The 21,509-nt window shown below is 41.2% G+C and overlaps 1 protein-coding gene across 3 annotated transcripts in view; it reads left to right on the top strand.

The window, feature by feature from the left end:
* LOC137268832 (alkaline phosphatase-like) overlaps window positions 1-20,116 on the top strand; it is a 42,925-nt gene extending 22,809 nt beyond the window's left edge. For 2 of the 3 annotated variants that reach the window (XM_067803398.1, XM_067803399.1), the window contains exons 4-12: window positions 3,949-4,169; window positions 6,866-7,040; window positions 7,995-8,167; window positions 10,960-11,067; window positions 13,619-13,715; window positions 14,137-14,277; window positions 15,263-15,454; window positions 17,109-17,222; window positions 18,246-20,116. In XM_067803398.1, the coding sequence (XP_067659499.1) occupies window positions 3,949-4,169; window positions 6,866-7,040; window positions 7,995-8,167; window positions 10,960-11,067; window positions 13,619-13,715; window positions 14,137-14,277; window positions 15,263-15,454; window positions 17,109-17,222; window positions 18,246-18,532 (1,508 nt within the window). In that variant the 3' untranslated portion in view covers window positions 18,533-20,116. The remainder of the gene's footprint in view (window positions 1-3,948; window positions 4,170-6,865; window positions 7,041-7,994; window positions 8,168-10,959; window positions 11,068-13,618; window positions 13,716-14,136; window positions 14,278-15,262; window positions 15,455-17,108; window positions 17,223-18,245) is intronic. The other variant, XM_067803400.1, reaches the window with a different exon arrangement.
* Window positions 20,117-21,509: the final 1,393 nt, after the last annotated feature.

Here is a 21,509-nt window from a genome sequence, read left to right on the forward strand (position 1 = left end):
CTAAGCGACAGGACACGAAGACTGCTTGAAAATTCCCGTTCATAAGCAGAATTTGAACTCATATACATGGAAAGAAAAAGACTCAATACCTATATAATGCAGATCATGAAACAATATCACAATATTTGTAATTGTACCCACCCTTGATGAAACCGGAAGCACGTTCACCGCATGGCAATCGTGGAGGTAAAATGTAAACGAGTTGGAAAACGATCATTGATACGTTTTCTAAATTGATTCAAATTCCCGAAAGATCCATACTATACACCAGAATTACCTTTCAATCATTTTCAATTGTTTACTGTTAGTTGTGTTCAATAGCTGTTGTCATTTGTTGCTTGTGTTGTAGTATTTTTCCTCAAGTTAGCCGTGGATGTGTTGATCTTTAGTTTAGCAAATCCGAAGTCGATGATTTTCGCGGTCTATTGTTTTTCATAGAATGTTCTGACAGGGGAAGACTAATAAATTGTCAGTGTGTCATAACAATAACATTATATTGTTCTGTGTATATCGTCACAATAAGTACAATTTTAATGATTGAAGATGTCATGAATTAAATCTTTTTTTTCTTTTCGCAGAAACGAACAAAACCAGAGCTAGTTTGAGAATGTAACGTGAATGGATTTCATAAAAATTAATGACTGCTTAGAAAACAACTGTCATCTGTGTGAATCAGTATTTATTTTAGACTTTAACACAGCTAAACGTCACATCCCATCTTTTGTTCACGAATTTGGAGCAAAATTGAAATTCTTCGGTTACTTCAACAAGCAGAGCTTTCTGAGTTAAATTCTACCTACTGTTGTGCAGGTGATGTTTCAGATCAAATTGTTTGACGTGTGTGCATTTTTGCGGAAAGAAATCATGTCATGTGACTCAGTCCGTGGCTCAATACAGCGTTTAGATATTGCACTAGTGCAACCTGAACTGTAAAATGTAACCTCATATTTGTGGCCATACTTTTACCTACTTGAATACTGTCTATATATGTTAAAACAGATTTCATCAGGGAAATAGACTGATGATTCAAATTCTTGGAGCAATGATTACACTGACAGTGATTGAAAGAGAGACTCATGTGATGAAATTTTATGAAGTAATATGAAATTATTATACGAGACCCAGAATGATTTTGTTGTATTGATGTTGTGAATATGGAATATCAAAACTACAAGTGACAGATAATTAATTGTTGAGCAGGAGGTACAACCTGTGTTAGTCTGTGGCATCAAGGTAATCATGCATGGTGGCCCCAGGGACAAATTAGATTTCTCTTTCCTAATACTGAGCTTTTCAGTGTGTGGTTTTTGTTGTCCAGTTTGGAGATATTTCATTAAGATTTCAATTTGGAATTTTTCATTGCCATATGTATGTGTCAAAGACATTTATCAAATGCTTCCAGGCCTTGATTGAAAGACTGCTGAGTCCTTGGCATTTTATTATTGAAAGAATACTGTTCTTGACATTTCTTGTTTTATGATGGCTTAGGCTATTGAACACTAAGTATATCATTATCAGACACTTCAGCAAACAGAAACAATCTCTGAAAGTTCAATAGATTCATTTCATATTGTGTCATCGCTCCTAAACCAGGAAAAGATAAGTTAGGATAATTTCTATTTACAGAGTATGAGGCCAGTTTATTTTCACCAGAGACAAAAAAACTTATTACATGTACATAGTTTCTTTGTTCATCATCCCCCATTTCTATTTGATGTACATTTCTGCAAGATATTATAAAGAAATAAAATACACAAAATGATATGAAACATCTATCCACATATTTTATGGTATACATGTAGTTGTATTAAAGAACTGTGTAAAATTGTCAGTTTTCCACATCACTGAAAGACATTAATTAAAATTTTGTTATTTACAAGTTTGCTAATGAATCGGCAGATCCTGAGGGTCTTTGCCCGTGACTATTTGGGAGAAGAAAATACTTGTCATTTTATTAATATCAATTAACATATGAAATATATGAAAACATTTAAAATTGTAACCAGCTATGAAACATAAAGCATTGACAAATCTATCATAATTATTCAGCAAGAAAGTTAATTTATTGTATGAAATTATGAATGTAATTCAACTTGTTCTGAAGTGAGACATATAATTTTTGCATACATAATATGAACGCAGTATTTATTAAATCATACCCGATTTCATGTGAAACTATAACTGAAAATATATTTTAGTTTATAAAACATGTCTACTGCAGTTGCTACTAGACTACATCGTCACAAAAAGAAAAACATGAATGTTATTTTGAAACATAAATACAACGCCTATATCCGCGCACCTGTTGTTGAGGCTGATGTTTGTAAACGTTATTGTGTCGGACCATGTGAAAAAAAAAGAACAAGCTAGGATCAACACGCATCACTGTTATATCTATGCTATTTTTATATTCAGTGGACTATACAGTAATGTGCCTAATATGAACAAAAATCCAAATAAAAGATACCGAAAAACTTGCATCTGCAGTGTTGATCGACTACTGTTTCCGGGTCACGGGAGCATACAAGGTCAAACTGGTTCGGCTATGTGCGAATTACATAGCCAAATATACACCAAGAAATTGCCAGAGCTCTGATTAATCATTTTAAACACTTATTTGTGTTTAATTCGGGTTTGCCAGACGAAATATATTCAATAACGAATGAATTTCATCAGGCAATCCCTCTCTGTGACATCACATCCGGTGACCTTTGCACTTACTAGAAAACAAGTCCACGATCTTAATTTTTGCCCGTCATACTAAACGGAAAATGATAAACGAAACACCTGTACAATGAGAAATTCTCCCTCTTTCGCCAGGTCTTACACAGAAGAGTTCTGCAAACTTTCGTCTGACCCAAATATCTATATTTTATGTAGGAGTTAGACGAAGCGCGCCATGTTTGATTCTCGTGCGAGTAAAACGATCCAACATCGGCTTTTTGTGGGTTTGTCCAAAAATTAATGAACCATAACACATGAAATTAGCACTCATGAATGTTTATAAATCATGTATTTTATTCTGCCATTTCATGACACGACACGTTTAAAATAACGTAATAATGCCATTTCAGTAAGACCTGTGATGACATCGAAAATATTATTTGTTTACGACCAACGTTTTCGATTTCTCTTTGCAGAATTATTTTTTAATTTGTCGTCGCGCGGATATCTGCCGATACAAATAAGCGAAATTTAAGTCGGACGCTTATGAAATATCAGTAATAAGAATATTGAAAACGGTTTGCGATAATTGGACAATTTATTCGGTTCCTAATATAAAACGTATCAGGCTGTCAGTCGAGTAATTCAGGTATATTCAGGAAAATTTACTTTATTTATGTTTGTCTTGTAATTAACCTCTGTAAGTTTGAAATTACCTTGATATCTTTGGATAATAATGTTTATTTTTCTATCGAGTATGAATGAGCCGAATTTTTTTCAGCTGATCCTTATTTAGTGACACACCTACTGTTTAAAATCACCCACCCTCTTATCAACGCCTCTTATCAGCAGGTTATACGTTAAGCATGATATACAAGTTGAGTGAATCTGGAGATCGTTTTTGGGAGAGGCGGTGAATTAGTCAAATGGTTAAAGCGTTCGCTCGTTGCACCGAAGACCCGGTTTCGATTCCTGTACATGGGTAAAATGTGTGGAGCCTATTTCTGGTGTCTCCAGCTTGCTACTGATGGAATAGTGGTAAAGGTGGCGTAAAACTCACTCACTCAATCATAGTGTTCAATTACATTGGTTGCCTGATATCGCCCACTTGAGGCCATTAGATAGTCAATCAATCACTGGATTGTCTACTCCAGGCTCGATCATCTACATAACAACATTCGTTCACTCACATTTATCAAGAACCGAGCAAGACCTTGTTGGAAGTACTTTTTTGCAGCGAGTAGTTGTGTCGAAAATATGATACACAATTCTTACCGTGGTCAGATAAGGAAGCATGGATAACGATGGCGCAGACGACGCTGACGGAAGCCCTCCAAATGAAGCCGAACACCAACGTTGCCAAGAACGTGATCTTCTTTCTGGGTGATGGAATGGGCGTGTCCACGGTAACGGCAGGAAGAATATACACCGGCCAGACTGAAGGGCAGACTGGCGAAGAGAAGATTCTGTCTTTTGAGAAATTCCCCAATGTTGGTCTGTCTAAGGTTTGTGAAGCCACTCTTCTTTCTGCGTTATTTATCTGATTACTTGGTATATTGATATAAAACGATGATTAAAGAATCTTGAAGTTTCGGTAGGGAAAAACAGGAGAATATCTGAGTGCTCTTGGTGTCTCAGTGTCGATGCCAGAGTGTCGTTGGTGGCGATGTCTGCGTGCTGTTGGTGTCCTAGTAGTGATGTCTCAGTGCAGTGGGTGTCCTACTGGTGATGTCTGAGTGTTGTTGATGTTCTAGTGACGATGTCTGGGTGTTGTTGGTGTCCTACTGGTGATGTCTGAGTGGTGTGGGTGTCCTAGTAATGATGTCTGAGTGGTGTGGGTGTCCTAGCGGTGATGTCTGAGTGTTGTTGGTGTCCTTGTGGTGATGTTTGAGTGTTGTGGCTGTCCTAGTGGTGATGTCCGAGTGTTGTGGGTGTCCTACTGGTGATGTCTGAGTGTCGTTGATGTTCTCTGACGATGTCTGGGTGTTGTTGGTGTCCTAGTGGTGATGTCTTATTGTTGCTGGTGTCCTAGTGATGACGTCTGGGTGTTGTTGGTGTCCCAGTGACGATGCCTGAGTTTTGGGGGTGTCCTATTGGTGATGTCTGAGTGGTGTGGGTGTCCTAGTAGTGATGTCTCCGTGGTGTGGGTGTCCCACTGGTGATGTCTAAGAGTTGCTGGTGTCCTATTGGTGGTGTCTTAGTGTTGCTGGTGTCCTATTGGTGATGTCTGAGTGTTATGGGCGTCCTACTAATGATGCCTGAGTGTTGTGGGTGTCCTAGTTGTGATGTCTGAGTGGTGTGGGTGTCCTATTGGTGATGTCTGAGCGTTGTTGGTGTCCTGTTGGTGATGTCAGAGTGTTTTTGGTGTCATGTTGGTGATGTCTGAGTGTTGTTGGTGTCCTAGTGGTGACGTCTGAGTGTTGTTGGTGTCCTAGTGGTGACGTCTGAGTGTTGTGGGTGTCCTAGTGGTGATGTCTGAGTGTTGTGGGTGTCCTACTGGTGATGTCTGAGTGTTGTTGGTGTCCTGGTGGTGATGTCTGAGTGTTGTTGGTGTCCTTGTAATGTCTGAGTGTTGTTCCCAGACTATGACTTTGAATCCCTTGTTCTCCTTAGGACAAAATGCTGAGGATGAAATTGACCAAATGAGTTACGATGGTATGTCATCCTGCAGTTGCCTATTTGTTTACTCAGTCTGAGTGTTGTGGGTGTCCTAGTGGTGATGTCTGAGTGTTGTTGGTGTCCTAGTGGTGATGTCTGAGTGTTGTGGGTGTCCTACTGGTGATGTCTGAGTGTTGTTGGTGTCCTGGTGGTGATGTCTGAGTGTTGTGGGTGTCCTTGTGGTAATGTCTGAGTGTTGTTCCCAGACTAAGACTTTGAATCCCTTGTTCTCCTTAGGACAAAATGCTGAGGATGAAATTGACCAAATGAGTTACGATGGTATGTCATCCTGCAGTTGCCTATTTGTTTACTCAGCATTCTTAATCACAGGTCCGTTTGATTCAAAAGAATCTGGTTCAACTTGAATGTTGCAGACAGGGACGTAATACAACTTTAAAGCTTTGTAAGAAAGGGGAGTTAAAATAACCTGCATATTATATTTCTTGTTTCAACGCGTTGTGGCCATGACAGGTGGCTTCAGTACGTGATATTGTATTGCGTCCACGCAGGTTTTTATCACATCACTATGGCACAATGCATGCACAACATATGATTGAAGTTAGTGTTACCTGGCGAGGAACGCCTTTATTGACTCGGTAACACTCATTCTCACTAATGTTGATGCGACACTGACATGTATAGTGTGCAGACAGTGAACCAGGCGCCGATCATGTGGATCAACCGACGAACAATTGAAAGTCAAAACGAAACATCAACCGTGAAACACAAAACTTTTGTGAAACGTTTTGGTATCTAAGTTCGATGAGATGTACACATGAAAGACAAGCATGCTGCAATCCGAATAAACACAGATAATTTTAGACCGCAAGGACAATGACGAGAAAAAAATCACATTGAAAGCACGCCGCTTTTGGTAATACTCCACATTATCACGGCGTGGGACACATTTTACCTTTTATGAGGGGAATCGAACCCGGTTTTTCTGTGTGACGAGCAAACACTTTAACCACTAGACCATCAGACCGCCCCAATTTGGTACCAGGTGGGCGCTGATTATTGAGAATCATCCCGTGTTCCCACACTAATATCTCCAACCTCCAAAACTATTCTTATTGCCTTGCACACTCATACATCCATTGCGGGTAGTATGAAATACTGTAAGGGACATTATCGAGAGTTCGACCTTTGGTAACAAGCTATTTTACTGGCTCGTTTAGTCAAATGTCGGCAACACGATATTTGGGCATGATATAAAATCTGGCAGAGTCACGATCTCGACTTGGCAGATCAGCCACCAAATCAGAAAAGGAGACGTTTCTTTTTCCCCGAGGACTTTCCGTTAGCTTTCGACGGTCTCCGTTAGATGAGACGTTTCTTTTCCCCCCGTGTACTTTCCGTTAGCTCTCGTTAGTCTCCGTTAGCTGCGATACAGCTAAACGTATTATTGTTAAGTTCTCGTTAGGGTAGATGTGTTTTCCCGCATGTCAAAGGTCATAGTCCTGTGTGGAAAAAATAAACAGACAAACGACGTACTTAAAAATATCAGATGCTGGTCACAAATCCTGTCTGACTATGTTTTCAGACATATAATGTTGATCGTCAAACAGCTGACTCAGCAGGGACAGCCACGGCCTTCCTCTGTGGGGTCAAGGCTAACTTAGGAACTCTCGGGGTCGACGAGAGTGTGACGAGAAAAGACTGTGATGCACAAGATGCTGGCAAAGTGACATCCATCCTCAAATGGTCGCTAGATGAAGGTACGTTTCCTCAATTGGTCGCTAGATAAATGTAAGCTTCCTCAGTTGGTCGCCAGATGAGGTGCGTTTCCTGAAATGGTCGCAAGATAAAGGTATGTTTCCTGAAATGGTCGCAAGATGAAGGTATGTTTCCTCAAATGGTAACAAGATGAAGGTACGTTTCCTTAGATGGTCACTAGATTTTGAAAGTTTGCTCAGATAATAGCAAGATGAGGTACCTTTCCTGAAATGGTCGTTGTATGAAAATGCGTCTCTTGAACTGATCGCTGGATGAAAGTACGTTTCCTCAAATGGTTGCTAGATGAAGGTACATTTCCTTATGTGGTCGCTTGATGATGGTACGTTTCTTCAAATGTTTGTTGGATGAATGTGCGTTTCTTCGTATGATCTCTAGCTGAAGGTACGTTTCCTCAAGTGATTGCTAGATGAGATACTTTTCCTCATATAGTCGCCAAATGAATGTACGTTTCTTAAAATGATCGCTAGCTGTCGGTACGTTTCCTCAAATAGTTGCTAGATGAGGTATGTTTCCTGGACTGGTTGCTGGATGGAGGTACTGCATCTTAAGTAAATTCGTAAGTGAGTGAGTGTGGCTTTCACCACTGTTAGTTTATTTCCTCGAATATCATGGCGGGGATACTAAAAGTGGACAGGTGGAACATGGTAGGGGATTTAACAGGGGTGATCGTCGTGACAAACGGACCCTTTACCTACTATGCTATCCTGCCCTACTAGTTTGGCAATAGTGAGACAGTGAGCATGGGTTTGCGCCTCTTTTAGCAATACTACAGCAATATGGCGACGGGGGACACCGGAAATTAACTTCACACATTGTGCACATGTAGGGTATCGAACCCGGGTCCTCTGCGTGACAAGCCAGCGCTTTAACCACTGGGCTACCCTACCGCCAATAATTTGTCAACAACAAAGGAGATTTTATTGTATCTTTAACAGGAAAGGCAGCTGGCATTGTCACAACTGCCCGTGTAACTCACGCTACCCCTGCCGCCGGATACGCCCACTCCGCAGAGAGAGACTGGGAGGGTGACATTGACACCAACAAGAGTAACGTCACGGGTAGATGCAAGGACATTGCGCAACAGCTTGTGGATAACCTTGACCTCCAGGTACAATGTCTTGTCGTGCCGCAGTGTCATTAGGAACCGTTGTAATACATCCCCAACATCTACACATGAAAGACACGCATGCTGCAACCCGAATAAACACAGATAACATTAAGGACAATGACGAGAAAAAATCACATTGAAAGCACGCCGCTTTTGGCAATACTCCACAATATCACGGCGTGGGACACCAGAAATGGGCTTCGGACATTTTACCCATAAAGGGAATCGAACCCGGCTTTTCTGTGTGACGAGCAAACACTTTAACCACTAGACCATCAGATCGCCCCAATTTGGTACCAGGCGGGCGCTAATTATTGAGAATCATCCCGTTGTTCCCACACTAATCTCTCCAACCTCCAAAATCTACTCTTATTGCCTTGCACACCCATACACCCATTGCGAGTGGTATGAAATACTGTAAGGGACATTATCGAGAGGTCGACCTTTGGTAACAAGTTATTTTTACTTGGCTCGTTTAGTCAAATGTCGGCAACACGATATTTGGGCATGATATAAAATCTGGCAGAGTCACAATCTCGACTTGGCAGATCAGCCACCAAATCAGAAAAGGAGACGTTTCTTTTTCCCCGAGGACTTTCCGTTTTCCGTTAGCTTTCGACGGTCTCCGTTAGATGAGACGTTTCGTTTTCCCCCGTGTACATTCCGTTAGCTCTCGTTAGTCTCCGTTAGCTGCGATACAGCTAAACGTATTATTGTTAAGTTCTCGTTAGGGTAGATGTGTTTTACCGCATGTCAAAGGTCATAGTCCGCAGTTGAAAAAATAAAGACAAACGACGTACTTAAAAATACCGGATGCTGGTCACAAATCCTGTCTGACTATGTCACGCCCACTCCGCAGAGAGAGACTGGGAGGGTGACTTTGACACCAACAAGAGTAACGTCACGGGTAGATGCAAGGATATTGTGCAACAGCTTGTGGATAACCTTGACCTACAGGTACAATGTCTTGTCGTGCCGCAGTGTCATTAGGAACCGTTGTAATACATCCCCAACTGAGAGAAGAATGAACAAACCCTCAATGGGAGAACGAGCTGTTTGTGAATATTTTTTACGATATCCATTCGGAAAGATAGGCGTTATTTTGTTAGTGATGAGTGTGTGAGGAGAAAGGGAGCGTGCGTGCTTGCATGCGCAAAACGACAGTGTAAATATGATATCCACTACAATACTTACAGTCACCTTTATTATCAGTGAGTGACTGAGTTTAGTTTTACGCCACAATCAGCAATATTCCAGCTACAAGTCGGCGGTCTGTAAATAATCGAGCCAGACAATCCAGTGATCAGCAGCAAGAGCATCGATCTGCGCAATTGGGAACCAATGACATGTGTCAACCAAGTCAGTGAGCCTGACCACCCGATCCCGTTATTCGCCGCTTATGACAAAAAAGGCCTGCTCCACACAGACCTGCACGGGTCTGTCCCCAGTCAGGACAGAAAATGTTCTCTGAATGATTCGCTCGCTACCGTGCATTAGACGTTGTTTGTTTATTGTTTACCAGCGCACTCAGCAATATCACAGCGATTCTGTAAATAACAGAGTCAAACCCAGACATCCCAGTGATGAACAGCATGATCATTGATTGCGTAATTGGGAACCGATGACACGTGTCAACCAAGTCAGCGAGCCTGACCACCCGATCCAGTTAGTCGCCTCTTACGACAAGCTTGTGTTGCCGAAGACCAATTTAACCCGGATCTGAACGATCATATTGAAGCAGTTGCACAGAAGACAAGATGTCTCTTCATTCCGTCGATTTCGCAAGCAACTGACCTTCACGCTGGTTGGCTGAATGTATTCCCATTATGACGAATATGTCGCCTCGAATCTTTCTTTTTTCAGTGTGATTTTATCCTAGTGGGCACATTCTCTTCCCACATTCTCTTCGCACCTGTCAACGTATTTCATGCCCATACCTGTTTGTTGTGCAATATTGCGTAAGGGGAAATTCAAACTTAGCAGCCTACATTCATGGAACAATTACATTATACGCTCAGTGCGCAGTGTCTGGGCGATTTCTCATGCGAAGTGAATGTGCACTATGAATTTGAGCATATTTTTAACAAAATAAAAACTGTAATCTTGATCCGTACCTGCAAAAGTCGTGAAACCCACACCGGGGCATCGTGTTACAACGTAGTTCTCATATGGTGCTTTCGTCAAGTATTTTTGTTCAAGGCTGACTTGTAAAGACTCTATCTCCTAGGCTGACAAATTCTCTTCCCACAGAGGTTACTTGTCATATCTTCCTACGACCCTCTGTTCTAATACGGCCATATTTCGCGGTTCTCATAAATCCCCTAGCGACGAAAAATGGCAGCAGATTTATCTCCCTTTTTTCTGTCCAATCAGAACACGTGTTACATCGACTTAGATTCAACTTGACAAACGCAAGCAATGTGGAGAAACAAATATGAGATGACTGACTTCTGTCCAGAAGAAAATTTGAGTATCGCGATCGGGAAGAGGTTCTAATTTTCACGATGCATCCGGAAATTATCGAGATTTTGCGAACGATCACTTTTGAAACAAGGTCGCTGACTGCACTAATAAATCTGATTACCTCCAATCACGAGTCTTGAACACTCGCATCATGCAAGGGTCGTGTTAGAACAGAGGGTACGTAGGAAGATGTGACAAGTAGCCACGCTGGGAAGAGAATGAGTGAGCATAGAATTACGAAATAGCAAGGTATCACAATACAGTATGTTTCAGTCCCATCAATTCTTATGTGACTCAGCAATTTTACGTATCAGACACCTGTGTTCCAGGTAGTGATGGGAGGGGGACGCCGCGCTTTCCTGCTCAACAACCAGACAGACCCGGAAACTGGAAAGATCGAATCCAAACAGCGAGCTGATGGACGTGACCTCATAAATGTAAGAAGCTTCACTGATTCCGAACGCTGTGATGAGTTTCGTATACTGACATCTTGTCTCTGAAATAAACATATCTTTCAGAAAAATGGTACATAAATAATAATCATAAGACATAATGGTAAGAAGTATAGAGACTTTCTTGAAACTGTGGAAATCTAGACTTGCCACATACTCTAGACTTGCATGGGTTCTGTAATATACATGAGTTGGTCTCAGGTTGCCTGGGCACGTGTCTGCTCAGTGCCCATGTTGTGTGTTTCGACAAAGTGGTAAACATCTACGACCCACGGGGCGTTACTTTTACCGCTTCTGTAGCACAGATGACAGTGTCATCATATGACTCACACAACCGCTCGTCATGCCAAAAGTGTGTGTCCAGGGTTGACGTATCACATTGCTACCATTTCTTACTACCAACCCGCTGAAGATATTACTTTAATAAATCTACATGGTTAGTACACACTGTGCAATAGCATTGCGTGCTGCCGGAACTATTTGCACTCGGTCACATGACCAAAGTAACATGATCAAAACAAAATCTCGGCTGTCATTCACAACACATCTCGAAATCGCGATATTTTGTGTTTTTTACATGGTTGGGGGAATTCTTTCAATTCAAGGAGAGGCAAACTAAGACAGATACAGGTGCTGGCGTCAGAAATGTACGAACCGTCGCTTTTAAAGCTAGCGATGACAACGTTGACAATCACAAATGAAATGTATTCATACGCGGGATCCGTGTTATAACTGTGATTTGAATTCTGAGATATTGCTTTGTTAATGTTGGATTAGTAATGATTAAGGAACTAAACTCATATATATATATATATATATATATATGTGTGTGTGTGTGTGTGTGTGTGTGTGTGTGTGTGTGTGTGTGTGTGTGTGTGTGTGTAAACTAACGCACGATAGTAAATACACACCGATCGTTTTTGAATTACTTTTCCATAGAGCGAGTGTGACAAGACGAGAATGTGATACAAAGTCTGAAACCTTTTTTCCATTCACCAAAAATGAAATAAATTTTACTTTAGACATTGGAAATACCATACATATACGCTTTCGACCTGAATATTGGTCCACAAATGCCGACACTCCAGCTTTATCAGTACCTGAAAAAAACCTCAGGGATGAAATATTAATATTTTTCCTGTTACAGGAAACTCATCACGGAGACGGATATGTTAGTTTTTGGATACATTTCTTTTGGGAACATAGCAAAATCATAAGTTATATATAACTTAAACCATTTAACTAATGATATCGTATGAGAGACCGAACCTTTGTTAGAGGCAGTCATATTGGTTTCAATACCTCCAGTATCAAAAGAAGGTGTCCACACAATGAGAGGTGCAACCCCCCGATACAGCTAGAGTGACACGCCCAGTCAGTGTAGATGACTGGAGTGTTTATTGAGGATTCCAATGTTGGTCAAGTGTAAAGGTGGACCCTGTTAGCGCCCCATATGTAAACTGTGCCATCTCATGTATAGGGTAGATCAGAGATGGATATTGACCTACTGGTCCATTCAGCATGTCCAAACAGGTCACGTACACATCGTTAGTAGTAAATAAGAGTTGACGCCGTGACGGTCAACGAGGAGAAATTGTGTTCTTCATTTCGCAACATGTTTTAGTTCATGTTGGGAACAAAACCCGTTCCGTTATTCTGTACCAGGTAAATATATTACCAGTGGCGTAACTGGACGCCGACATCACTCACTCACTCACTCACTCACTCACTCACGCGATCGTTCAATCGATCGCATGGTTTTACACCGGAAATCGTATTCTCTATGTCTCTGTATTTCCCGGTGATGCAGTTGAAGTGTTGCCAGAGCAACTCACTGTCCGTAGAATGGGATATAAGGCAATGTAAACTGACGCGCAAAAGTAAGTACATATCCGGTCCGTTTTTTTTTTCAGATGAGTTTTCCATAGAGCAAGTGCGAGAAAGGGGAGTGTGATATTAAATGGGAATTATTTTTTTATTTCCATTCACCGAAAATAAAACTAATCTTACAAGATGTATGCATTAACTGTCCCTGTCATAACTCGCTATTCAAACCACTCACTCACTGTTGATTAGCAGCGGGGTTCTAAGTGTGAGCAAAGATGTGCCAGCTGGACAGGGGAGGAAATCCCGAAATGATGCAGGTGTGACAAGTTTACCTTGCAGAAACCCTCGAGCCCGGACATTTGGCTGTCCAAAAAGCGAATCCGTAGTTTGAAGCCGTGGTCACAGGCTTCTGGTTTGCCTGAAGGAAGATAAAGATAATTAACTGGGCCATCGTAGCTTCATATCGGAAAGACAGCAGTCATACGAACTAAATGTTTCGGCACACAGATACTGTTTTGCCAATGTTGGGTGAGTAATAAACAAAATAGTAAACTCGTTTCATAAATAGGGGATTACACGTGTATATCTGTAATTCCCGGGGAAACAGCGGGAGTATTGCTAGAGCTACTCACTCACTCTCAGTAGAGAGTGGGATATATGGCAGTGTAAACTGACGCACAAAAGTAAGCACACATCGTATGTTTTGCAGGATTGGAAAAACAGCAAAGGTGACAAGAATGCAACGTATGTGTGGAACAAGGCGCAGTTTGATTCCGTGAACCCCGCGAAGACTGATTACCTGCTGGGTGAGCATTCTAGTGGGGACCATCTCATAATCATCACAGAATAATAAGTCAGAAAATATCTTTGTAACTTGAGGCTTATATGCAAGTTTGTTATGCTGTTTCTTGTTCTCAAAGGGGTAGCCATGTGGTTGAAGCGTTCGCTCGTCACGCCGAAGATCAGGGTTTGATTCGACACATGAGTACAATGTGTGAAGTTTCTGGTGTCTCATATCATGATATTGCTGGAATATTGCTAAAAGTGGCGTGAAACTAAACTTACTCACTATTGTGAGTGGAATATACTGCACAAACCAACTAAACTACCCTTGGAAGAATTATACCCACGTAACCCAATGTTTTTATTTTGTATGTTTCGTATGCTTTCAGTTCGCCGGGTGTCACTATTTGCGTATTTACGAATGATCCTAAACTGGTGTTTCAGGTCTGTTCCAGCCCTCCCACATGCAGTACGAAATAGATCGCAATTCTTCTGGTCAAGGGGAACCGTCTCTGGCCGAGATGACAACGAAAGCCATTCAGATCCTGAAAAAGAACAACAAAGGGTTCTTTCTGCTGGTAGAATGTGAGTTAATGACAGATGTGTGGATCCAACGCTTTGAAAGAAAACGTACTGAGTGCGCGAGTCGAATAGTCGTGTACCGTATTTCCTCTAATAATAATATGAAACCCGGCGCATGTTAGAAGCACGGCGGTTCTTGCCCTCACTCGATGTAATTACCGTAAGTGATAGTGGGTTGGTTTTAGCCACGGTTCTTCTCAGATACCCACCGCTGCTTACATATACCGCGCATATTAGAGTAAATGCGGTTCTCGTAGAGTGTGTCAGCTTCAAAGAATGTCTGCTTTCTCCAGGCTGGAATATCTAGTCTTCTCAACTAGTACCCAGTTTCTAACCTTTCCCGCCAAGTTTTATGGCTAGATCCTGACACCACCTCGTGTAGAATATGTGTTCCTTGTTGGGAAAATGCTGTATCCAATCAGACTGCTGTTGATCGTAAAGATGACCACCAAAGCAGATGGACAGGGTCCAGTTTAACGAAGCAATCTCAACGTTCAGGTTATCGTCACTCCTATGCTCACCAAGATCCTTGTACTGGTTAGATAGCTTTGCGCAGCAGTGTACTGGTCAATTTAACAACATAATTTCATATTTTGTCCTTAACTGCTTACGCTCAAATAGCTAAAACATTTATGGGGATTAATTGAAAACTCTGAACCTCTTTGAACATATTTGTCTTATTTGTATTTGTGGAATAGTTTAAGATCAAAGTCGAGGGGCGATGTTTGTAGTAGCAACGACCAGGTCTCCGGGAGGATGCTTTTGTAAGATGGTTTCTGATTGGACTGGCGATATGTGCGATAGCCCAATCACATTTTCGAACAGAAACTGACCCTTTGAATGACAGGATGGGACAATAGACTATTACAGTGGGCATAGTGTTAGCAAACCTGGAAACAAGGCACATCGGGAATTCGACCTGCCTAAGGGGGCACCTGCAAAGTATTGTGTGCGAATTAAAGTGACATTAATTAACTCACTTTTTCAGCCGGTCGTATTGATCATGGTCACCACGACACCTGGGCCAAACGCGCTCTGCACGAGGTGAAGGCCCTCCACGAGGCCGTTCAGGCCACCATGGACATCACCAGCGACTCAGACACTCTTGTCGTCGTCAGCGCCGACCACTCCCACGTCTTCACAATCGGCGGCTACCCCTCGAGAGGCAACGATATCCTTGGTAGGTGTCGTGTGTCAAATTCAATTAATGGCGATCTCTTTTGAGGGGAATGAAGGAGTACTGGGTGACCTACATAAAGTACACTATGGTTGTGACTGAGTACCTCTATTACGGTATATGCTGGAGCGTTTCAGTACTCTTGAGTACTAATGAGACTCGGTTGTGTAGTTAATTGTCAACAAATGCAGAATTTTTGCGATACGATTGCAGAATTTCCGTGATAAAAATGCTGAATTATCGCGATCCGAATGCACGATCGTCGCGATACGATTGCAGAATCATGGTGGTACAAATGCAGAATTATCGCGGTACGAATGCATAATTGTTATAGTACATACACAGAATCATGGCGATATGAATGCAGAATTGTGTTCCAGTACTAGTGTTTTTCACACCGTCAACAAATGCAGAATTATCGCGACATAAATGCAAAATTATCGCGGTACGATTGCAGAATCATCGTGATATGAATGCAGAATTGTATTCCAGTGTTATCACACAGGCAACAAATGCAGATTTACAGAGAGACAGACAGAGTGTATTCCAGTATAAGACCGTAGGCCCAAAATACATTCAAAATGAAATTCAATTGTTATAGTTGGGGACACAGTGATCATTCAAGTGTGTTTATAATGATACTTTTAATATAAAACTGATACAAGGCAACTGACGGTACAGTGTCTGCATTAGTAATCTTGAGAAGATTTGCTAAAAAAAGTATGCAGTATAAGGGTTTTTTTAACAAATGTTGTAATTTGTTCAATTATCGCGATACTAATGCATAATCATCGCAATACGAATGCATTCTTATCGCGATACGAATGCAGACTTATCGCGATAAGAATGCAGACTTATCGCAATACAAATGCAGAATTATTATGATACGAATACAGAATCGGCGCAATACGAATGCAGAATTATCGCGATAGTAATGCATAATTAGGCAACTGTGTTATCACACAGATGCAAAATACTCGAGATACGATTACAGAATGATCGCGATACGAATACAGAATTATCTTCCTGTGTTATCACTTCACCCAATTCCATGTCAGTACCATTGTCTCAGTCCTCCATTTTCCAGATTTAGTTTGGAACATGAACCTTTGGAACCTCGATTCGTGTCATACTAATATCAATCGTAGTGTCAATAACACTGACGCAAAAGCAGATTGAACATATTAAACGCTGAAAGGTGCAACATCAGGAGGTTCCACCAAACGGAGACATGGCACTGGCACAGGTTTAGTGGAAAACCAGCATAGGAGAATTTCCAATCTGTGTTCATTAACTTAAAACTATACTGTAAATTATAAGACCTGACCTTGAGTCCGTATGTGTTGCCATCGAATAACACGTGTTCTCGTCAGGGTCTATAAAGATTGTAGAAGATTACTTGCTTGCTTTATTTATTTATTTAGTTAGTTAGTTATTTAGTTAGTTAGTTAGTTAAAGTCTACGTGGTCACTGACTACTGTGGCTGGTTTATAGACACAATAAATACAATTTCAATTCAATGTCAAACATAAGTGTTGCTAGTTATTTTACCTTTACCTTTGAATATATACATTTACATATTTCAAAAGCTTATTTCAAATCTATAGCGAAATACTTCATAGAAACTTTAAATAAAAGTGTATATTACATTGATCAGGCAAGGTAAACCGAGTTCCAAACTACAGAGATCCCTTAGACAACATGCCCTACACCACCCTGGCATATGGGAACGGCCCGATACTCCGCCAGAACCTCACTGACGTGAACACAAGTAAGTACTAGTATCCATCCTCGATTTTCCCGAACCAAATATCCCAGGAAAAGTGTCTCTTGACGGTAATTACAGATCAGATCAGAAGTCACGCTACCAGAACCAGGTTATCGCGTAGATAGGACAGAGGTTTTCTCTTTCACACGTATTTGCACATGCGCACACATACTCATAAATATGCACACGCACACGCACACCCGTACGCACGCACGGAAACAACATACACGCACATACACTAAGAGAAATATGTTTGAAAACACACATAGCAATGCACGCGCGTGCACGCACATTCACACACACAAATTTCCGATCTAAAATATATTGTACACCCATGTGGTGATAGCTAATAATTAAACAAAAAAATGGAAATTGTTATTTTGTGAAATATTTCGTTTTTTCGCTTGCCGCATTTTTCCAGCTATATAGTGGCGGACTGTAAATCGTTGAATCTGGGCTGGACAATTCAGTGATTGAGAGCATGACCATGGGTCTACGCAACTAGGATACGATATATGCTCAAAGATCTCAGATAGTCTGACCACCGATTCCATTTTCCGACAATCCATTGATCAACAGCATGAGCATCGATCTGCGCAACTGGGAACCGATGACATGTGTCAACCAATAGAGTCAGACCCAGACAATCCAGTGATCAACAGCATGGTCATCGGTTGCGTAATTGGGATACGATGACAAGTGTCAACGGAATCAGCGAGCCTGACCACACGATCCGGTTAGTCACCTCTTACGACAAGCATAGTCACCTTTCATGGCATGCATGGGGTGCTGAAGGCTTATTCTACACCGGGCCTTCGCGGGTTTCTTTTACAATAATCATCGGCTGCTGAATATGTGTTCTAATCCGGATGATCTTCGCGGGTCATTCTGAAACAGTTGATGTCAAGATCTGTTTGATTTCAGTCCCAGATACCCGACATTCAATTACGTTTGGATAACTGCAAATGTTCTGACCTCGAACCAGACGCTCCCAGATTAACCTTTCCCATTTTGATTGTTCCCCAGCAGCAGACGTGGAGTACCGTTTCACGAGTGCAGTTCCTTTGGCCTATGAAACTCACGGAGGCGAGGACGTTGCTATATACGCCCATGGTCCTATGGCGCACCTGTTCCATGGAGTGCACGAGCAGAACTATATACCTCACGTCATGGCCTACGCGTCGTGCGTAGGGATCAACAAGAAGCATTGTGATGAGGTTGAACCTACAAACGGAAGTGGGCAGAACATTGTGTATTACTACACTATCATTTCCGGTTTACTGTTAGCTGGGGTGTCAGCGATGAGGCACTGATGTTGGGTGTGATGTCCATTTATGTTAATTGTGGTGTAAGAAATATTCGTGTCATTATTTTTAGAATGTTTGTCTGACTTTCATGACTAAAACATAACCATAATAACACAATTACAGCCGACGCCATGTATACTTTTCTATGAGATTTTACATTAGGGACCAATGGCTGTTTTATGATGTATTCACCGCTGGAAATGATTCTCATGAGTTCATTTTGATATGTCATGAAAAGGTCGCTGATCTTGCCGATTATTACTGAGGTCCTCCAGAAATATGTCTAAAAGCTGCGTCTGTTGAATAACGACTGTTCGATATATACACCGCTAGTACTTCAATCAAAGAGATTAGGACACGGGTCCTAAATCGAATCCTTTTAATGTTCAAAGTTTGAATATACCATAGTCGTGCTGTTTCTGGTTCCACCATAATGGCTAGCTTTTGACACCAGCATCACTTGCCCCCGCCATTTAGCTGACGATTTATCAGTGTATACAGTTCAAATCTAAATTCAGTTATAAAACTAATACACGACATGTGTTCGCTGTTTAAATGGATAGATTATCGGTCAAATATGAATTAAATATGAATTTTGTTTCAATTCTCCAAATATTCTAACTTAAATTGTTATGTTGCCATTTTACTCTACGAAATCAACACTATATAAAAGTGAGGATGTTTTTTGTGACCTTGATTAAAAAAGGGATAGATAATTTGTTTAGGTAATTGGATCGTTCTCAAAATGTTTATGTTTTCAGTTAGCACATTCAAGGGGAACCCGAACAGCCAAATGTGTAGTCCAGGGCCCAGTTTCACAAAACGATCTTAACACCACGACGGTCTTAACTCCTACAGTTTAATACAGACGTACGACAGTTTTAACCCCACAATCTTCGTTTCTTAGTGAAACGGGGCCGAGTTCTAGAGACAATGTGATAATCCTGTCATCATCAGCTGCAGGGTTGATCTGCATTCAGGACCTGTATGTAACAGAGACGCACAGTGTTATGAGACGTCAGTCAAAAGAGCTGGGGCTGCCGTTTACCCGTGCGGTAGTGCCCCTTTAGCCTACTTCAGAGGCACAGTTTCCTAATGCGGTTTGTATCGAAGGGATGAGTATGTGTAAAAGTCTTTGAAACAAAAAGGCTTGTTTCATCTATTCCTTTCGACCATTTGGGGTGGTATCAGTTATATCTGATACTTGTCCGACAATCGGCAAGTGGGTTCATTGTTGGGGCGAAATCTGTGGAGGTAGTATTTCATGGTCAATACTAAATGGAAATAGATACGGTTAAATTCGGACAACGGTGTCATCTAGGTATTGTTCGTGATCATTCTGTGTCCGGATGAAGCGGAATGTTTTTTCTTTTGAGCGTGTCAACCTGTCAACTAAACACACTTCAAATTCGAAGTGCAAACGATGTATTGTTTATATCATTGCGACACACATCTAAGAAGACTTAAATTTCAAGATTTCCATCATCTGACGAACTGATTATTTATTTATGGCTTTGAATTCCTATTTTGTCGATCTTAGAATTGTTTTCAATGTTCAATAAAATACTGATTTTACAAATTTAAAAACAATTATTCTTCGTGTCGTGATTCAGAAACTTTGTATTTACACATGAAAGAGACTGCAACGAGCAATATCGGCACGACTCGGGGGACTGGTTAACGTGTACAAGACCCGGGCTCGATTACTCGGATGGTTATAGCGCCAGACGTCCGTTTCTTGTGTCCCCCGCCCTGATGTTTCTGGTTAATTGCTAAAATGGCATAAAACTAAACTCACTCACCCTTTTCTCCCAGGCAATATATATTTTTGATACAGAACATATAGACGGCTTTAAGGTTTTGTTCGCATTAAATCCCCTATTTACCTAATTTCAAAGATTTTACCATTTTGCGTTGTTTTGAGAGAACTCGCCATGACTTAACTGAAATATCGTCAGGTTTAAACCATTAGTTTTCGCTCACTGTTATTTTTCAGGAATACCAACTATTTAAAGGAAATGTGTACATGACGATCAACAGAAGCACTGCCGTGAGAAACGTTAGGAAGCAAACATATAGTTGTATTACAGAGTGCATCTTTATGTACGGGAGCCACTGGTTGAGCAAAATACGCATTCCAGTCTCTTGGACACCTGGTGTCATAACTGAACATGTGGTGTCATCACTGATTTTCAGTGCTCCATTTAAACAATTGTTGTCTCACACCCATGAGCGTGTGTTTTGGGATTGTAAATTTTATATATTATTAATGAATGAAGCATTAAGCAAACCTTGGTTTATAGTCCACTGGGTATATATATTCCCTAGACACACAAGCGCTGCAACCTCTTTATCGTATAATGTGCTCAAATTCCACGAGATTGTGTAATGTATGGACTGTGTCAAAGGATCAGTGCTGTTGGTGAAATATGCCTGCTGCTGAATCTTGTTTTAGGCAATATTCAGACCAGCTAGTTTAAGCTGAAACTCAACTTTTTTCAGCCTATTCCCTGTAACTGAAGGAAGGACTAGGCTATCCACTCTGGACCAATGTCTCAGCCTACAACAACCCCACGGGGTTTCAAACTGATTGTGCAGGCAAATACATCGTATCGGAAAAAGATGATCAGGCCTGTAAGAATGCCGGTTTGTACTTGCACGAAATCGGATTTGAGTTTTATTATATGCCGATTTTAGCGGTATTTTGTCAATACCACGGCGGGGTAACCAGAAATTGAGCATCACATATTATAGGAGTGTGAGGAATGAACTCGAGCGAATACTTTAACCAGTCCCACCGACCCTGTCAACCTAGAAGACAGAGTATTTACAAGTCAGCCATGAACAAAAACACTACAAGATGGCCCGGTGTGTTTTAACGACTTTTACAGGTATGGATCAAGATTACAGTGTTTATTTTGTTAAAAATATGCTAAAATTCATAGTGCACATTCGCTTCGCATGAGAAATCGCCCGGAATAGC

This window comes from Haliotis asinina, chromosome 16 (assembly GCF_037392515.1).
Source record: "Haliotis asinina isolate JCU_RB_2024 chromosome 16, JCU_Hal_asi_v2, whole genome shotgun sequence".
NCBI classification, from domain to species: Eukaryota; Metazoa; Mollusca; class Gastropoda; order Lepetellida; family Haliotidae; genus Haliotis; species Haliotis asinina.